This window comes from Nestor notabilis, unplaced genomic scaffold (assembly GCF_000696875.1).
Source record: "Nestor notabilis isolate BGI_N333 unplaced genomic scaffold, ASM69687v1 scaffold3657, whole genome shotgun sequence".
In the NCBI taxonomy this organism is placed as follows: domain Eukaryota; kingdom Metazoa; phylum Chordata; class Aves; order Psittaciformes; family Psittacidae; genus Nestor; species Nestor notabilis.
Genome location: NW_009937636.1, coordinates 1379 through 6400, shown reverse-complemented (window position 1 = coordinate 6400; position 5022 = coordinate 1379). Strand labels below are relative to the sequence as shown.

Genomic DNA, 5022 nt, shown 5'->3' with positions numbered 1-5022 from the left:
CCACCAGCTCTCAAGAGATCCTTAAATCGTGCGGTATTCTAGCCAGAGGGTATTTTCTTAATCCACTCTAAAACACTGCTTGTGTGCTGTGAAATAGTCTTCAGAGACTAGTGCACTGCTGGGCTAAGTTACTGATTTGCACTCTCCCTGAATCTGTAGTTAAAACTTTTTGTCTCCAGAAGCATCCCAGAGCTTGCACTCAATGTTTTTTGTGTAACTGACTTTGATCAGATTGGAGAATAGACTTCAGGAGTGAGGACAGCAGCAAGAGGCAAACAGTGCAGGGTATGAGAATCCAAGCTGCAGGCCTTTTTATTTCTTCCCCCATTCCTTTCCTGTGTAGCTCAAGTTATAGTTCTGTCAGAAGTGTGTAAAGCTTCACTGTTCTATGTGGAGAACTGTTTCAGAGAGCCACTGGAAGACACTGATGTAACAGTGGTACTACCAAAACCAAACTGAAATTGCTAGACAAACACTTGTGCTCCTGAGTACAGTATCTGCTCCTCCCTGTGGATGCTGAGAGGGAGTTCTTGCTCTTCCTTCAGCCCTGGTTTTGAGGAGCGTTCTCCAAAGAGCTGCTTGTGCTTTAACACACAAAACCCACAAACATTAAAAACTGCTTTTTGCTACTATTTTTTGAAGGGGTTGTAATTTGTCATTTTTTACTTCAGGTGAACTTTTTGCATGCAGTAGGCCATGGATTAAGACTGTTCCCTACTTGAACACGTTCTCCATGTGTGTTAGTTTGCCTGCTTGCTTTGAAGTGCCTGCAGAAACTGTTAGGAAATTAACACTTCAGAGAGTTATTTAAAAATACACTATTCAAAGTTCCAAAAATGTAAAACAGACTGAAGGAAGATGAGCCTCTCACATGTGTTTATAAAGCAAGCAATATGTTCTCATGTCCATGAGCTTGAAATGTTTTTCAATTTGTTTATTATGCACATGGTTGCTTTCATAGATAGCTTTGCCCTTGTGACTCAGGAGGAAGGTTTTCTTGTCTTGCCAGAGCTTGTCTCTTTGCAGACTTTTTTTGAAGGGGAGTGGGCCCTCCTAAATAAAGGATAAATCCATGCACAGAATTCAGTTGGGGAGCCAGTGTTAGTGATGTGTTAGAAGTTTAGGAAGAATTGGTTTTGCTACCTTGTGGAAAAACTGGGAGGGGGGATTCTGGTATTTGGCGTATATGGTACCACTTGCCTCTTATATGTTTTAGGAAGCCTCTTTGCCAGGGAAATATTTTAGGTGTTCTTTAGCCTCTTAAGAGGGCTGGATATGGAGGGAGGCGGGAGGAAGAGGTGTGTAGTACTGCATTCTGAGGAGGAGGGCTGAGAATGTTAGTTGTTTAAGCCACAACTGCAGTGAGTATTTTTACTTTGAGTGCTTTTCTAGGCTGAAAGCTGTTCTGAGTACAAGGGATAGATGTATTTAATATGCTGCAGTACCCACAGAGTCATCCACCTGTTCATAAAGCTATGTATAAAACCTGTTAAACTTTTTAAAGAGCTTCAGCACTTCCTGTGATTGCAGATTTGTTAGCAGCATTGGCAGGGTAACTGATCTGCATGTATGTACATAAATGCATAGAGCTGACAGGCTTTAAAGAGGCACTGAGTTATCTAATCGTGGCATCCTGGCTTGACAGCATCTTAAATGCTGCTACGTTTACAGCTAGGATGAATGTAAGCACTAGTACATTAAACACTAACATGGGGGTGTCTCCCTCACCCTGAACAATTATCTCTGTACAGGGCTCTCTTGGGGTTCGTCACCCTGGTCTCCTCATTTCTTACTAGGGCTGGGTACCTATTCTCAAGACCCTTCAGGCTACGCGCCAATACTTTGTTTACACTCTTATGGTCAGGCTGAGCAGTGAGGAGCATAGGTAGGTGGTGCCTATTTACAACCAATGCTCTTGATGTATCTGCCTTTGGAAAATTAACTTGTGTTTCTTACAGGGTGTCTTTTAAGAGGGTGGGGGGGAACGAAGTGGCTCAAATGTTTACTCTTGGGAGTAAGGGCAATACAGTCCTGGATGTTCATGAGCTGGCTGAAGTGAAAGCTCCTGAGTGAAGCATGACCGAGGCTGCTCTTGGCTCCCCAGACTCTGCTGCATTGGAGAGGCTTTATGCTGTGTTAATGGAACTGAGCTTGGGTTCTTGAGCAAAACCATGCTGGTGAGCACAGCTCACTTGAAGAGTGGAGGTGCTGGTGCAAGCTGAGATTCCTGGTGCAGCAGGAACGAAGAAAGCAGAGGGAAGACAAGATGTACTAAAATGTCTGGCTGTTCAGGTTTATGCTAGAGGTTTTCTTTGTGATAAACTAATTGAGAACTGAGGTTTCCAACACTTAATGCTGTAACACTGCAGTGTACAGTGAGAATAACTTGATTTTTATTTTTTTCCCTCTTCCTACCCTAAGCCTCACCCCTTGGCAAACAATTAAACTGTATTTTTGGTTGCCTGCTTATCTATGTCTGAAAAAATGACTGGATTAGCATTTTGAGCTAATAGGGGCTTGTGATAGACGTGCTTTTAATGCTCATTAGTGGCAACAAGTCCTGAGAGACAGGCAGAGCTTGCAATTGAAATACTGAAGACATGCTAAGAGACTTTATTTTGGATTAAGAGAGTTAAACCTGCTTTAAGCCTGCATAGAGAGAAACAGAACTGCAGAAATGTACTTAGTAATTAGGATCCTTAATGTCATCTTTTATAGCAGAGGCTTGCACTGATGCTACTGTTATGATTAAGAGTCATATTTAATTACGGGAACACTTACTAAATTTCTCAGATTCTCAGTGTTCTTAATTTACATCAAGTTGTCTTTTCATATTGGCAGCAAGAACTGCAGCAAATCTTTTGTCTTCACCCGTTCTCCCTGTCCTCAGATTCTGCTTACTCTATGCCTGGTTGGAATCGGGTCTTTGCATGGATTATGTTGCAGAGCAGTGGTCGCAGCCTCACTCAGTGGCAGAAGGACAATGTGACCTTAGAAGTGTTTAGTTCCCCAGACTGAGGAAGAACAAGATAAATGTTAACTTGTGGCATGCATTAACCTAAACTTTAGTTGAGATGCAGTACCTAAAACTAAATGAACTCAGATGCGGTTGGTTGTATGGGGGACGTGGGAGAAGGGCTGTGTAGTGGGTGACTGCTGCTTCTCTTAGCTGGGTTGGGAGTACTTGCCACCATCTGCAGTAGCTGTAAGGTGTCAGGTTTTGAAATGGAGCTTTGTTTTTTGAATGTGCAACACACACCTTCCAGCCCATCCATACACTGACTTTTTGGGGAAGGATGTTAGTTTTTGTTGCAGGCAGCTTCTGACCAAGGGCTCCATTATAAAGTGTATAATGGGGGCAGTAGTTGAAACCTTCTGGATTCTGCTTTTCCGACTTTGATACCTCACATTTCAACTTACATTTTTTGAATTTAGTATTCCTTGAACGAGAGGGTGGTTAGTTAATGAAAATAAATATTCATGCAGCAGGACTCTTACGTTTTTGAAAGGGACTTTAAGATTGTCTTCTCCAGTGTGTCTCTTCAGCAAGAAAGCTTATTGCCTGTCCAGGGAAGATGGTGAAGCTGAGTGTGCAAAGCCAGAGTCTAACTGAGGTGCTGCAGGTACAATAGGTTTCAGGAAACCCTTCATCTCTGCTGACCCTGACAGTACTAGTTTTTAGGCAATTAAAAACCCAACCCAAAACAAAATACAAGTTTTGAGGATGAGCTGACAGCAAACTTGCAAGCCGCTTCAAGCTTTTGAACAGCCAAAACAGGATACTTGAGCTGCCAGCCTGGGTAGGATTACCTCAGAAGTGAAAACTGCCATTTCTGCGTACCTGTTCAGTTCTGCTTTTTGCCTGTTTCTTCTGTGTAGAAGATAAATAATTGCAAGAAGTGAAAGCAGCTGCTCAGTGTAATGTGTTCGAGGTGTGTGTGAGGCCGTGCGTGGGGATTGGGCGGGATCAGGTCCTGGATTCACGCCTCTGCTGGTGTGTGTGCGTGTGTGTGTGTGTGTGTGTGTGTGTGTGTGTGTGGATGGGTGAGGCTGGAGGCTGCGTTTTTTTTTCTCCCCAGGGTATGGACAAGACTTGAGTGGTTTTGGACAAGGCTTCTCTGATCCCAGCCAGCAACCCCCTCCCTATGGAGGCCCCTCGGTTCCACCATCAAGTGGCCCACCTGCAGGAGGAAGTGGTTTTGGACGAGGACAGAACCATAACGTGCAAGGATTTCACCCCTACAGGCGCTAGCATGGGCTGGCAATCAGGGAATTCTGTCCACACTGGGATGTCTGGTACCAGCTGAACCCAGGAATCCCAGACTTCTGAACTTGTGACAATCACATACTTGATGGAAGAAAAACCTAACAACGTTTTTTTTTGGGGGGTGGGGGAAGGTGGCTTCTGAAGGCAAAGCTGTGGGTGTTTGGACTGCAGTTTTTAAATATTTTCCTTTCTCTAACCCATCAGCACAAATAAAGAAAATGTCACTGGTTCAAACTACAGGGTTTTAAAAATGTCTTCAGCTTTAATTCAAAACTTCAGGTTTCTTTTTTTCTTTTTTGTTTCTTTTTTTCTTTTTTTGTTTTTTTTGAAATTATTTTTCCTGAGCCTTTGTTTTACCATATATTGTAAACTTTTATGTTTAAAAGAAAAAAAATATATACATTTACAGATTGTGAAATTTTTAAGAGAAATTTTCTACTATGTATGCTGGCTTATTTTTTAATTTAAAACAGGGTTTCCGTTAGCACTGTTGGAAGTGAGGGTAAGCTGCAACCCCCTTACTCCTGACATTAGCAGTGGGGCGGATGGTTCCGAAACTCTGGGAGTTAAAAGAAATCTACTGAGTGTATTTTGCTGTTGTTACCTGATGGTATAGAGCTGGTAACAAGGCAGGTGCAGACTTGCTGATGCACAGAGTCACTTAGGAAGCGCAGTGTTAGATCTGTGCTTCAAACGCTTTCCAATCCTCTGTGGATTTCATTAGGGGTTAACGGAGGCCTTGTTAAGATGTAGAT

The 5022-nt window shown here is 42.9% G+C and overlaps 1 protein-coding gene across 1 annotated transcript in view; it reads left to right on the top strand.

Moving 5' to 3' along the window:
• The window catches only part of DAZAP1 (DAZ associated protein 1), a gene marked incomplete at its 5' end in the record, with an annotated part of 11461 nt that extends 6904 nt beyond the window's left edge, over positions 1 to 4557 (top strand). The window contains one exon of the mRNA XM_010018900.1: positions 4080 to 4557. Coding sequence (XP_010017202.1) covers positions 4080 to 4252 — 173 coding nt within the window. The remainder of the gene's footprint in view (positions 1 to 4079) is intronic.
• Between the last annotated feature and the right edge of the window lie 465 nt (positions 4558 to 5022).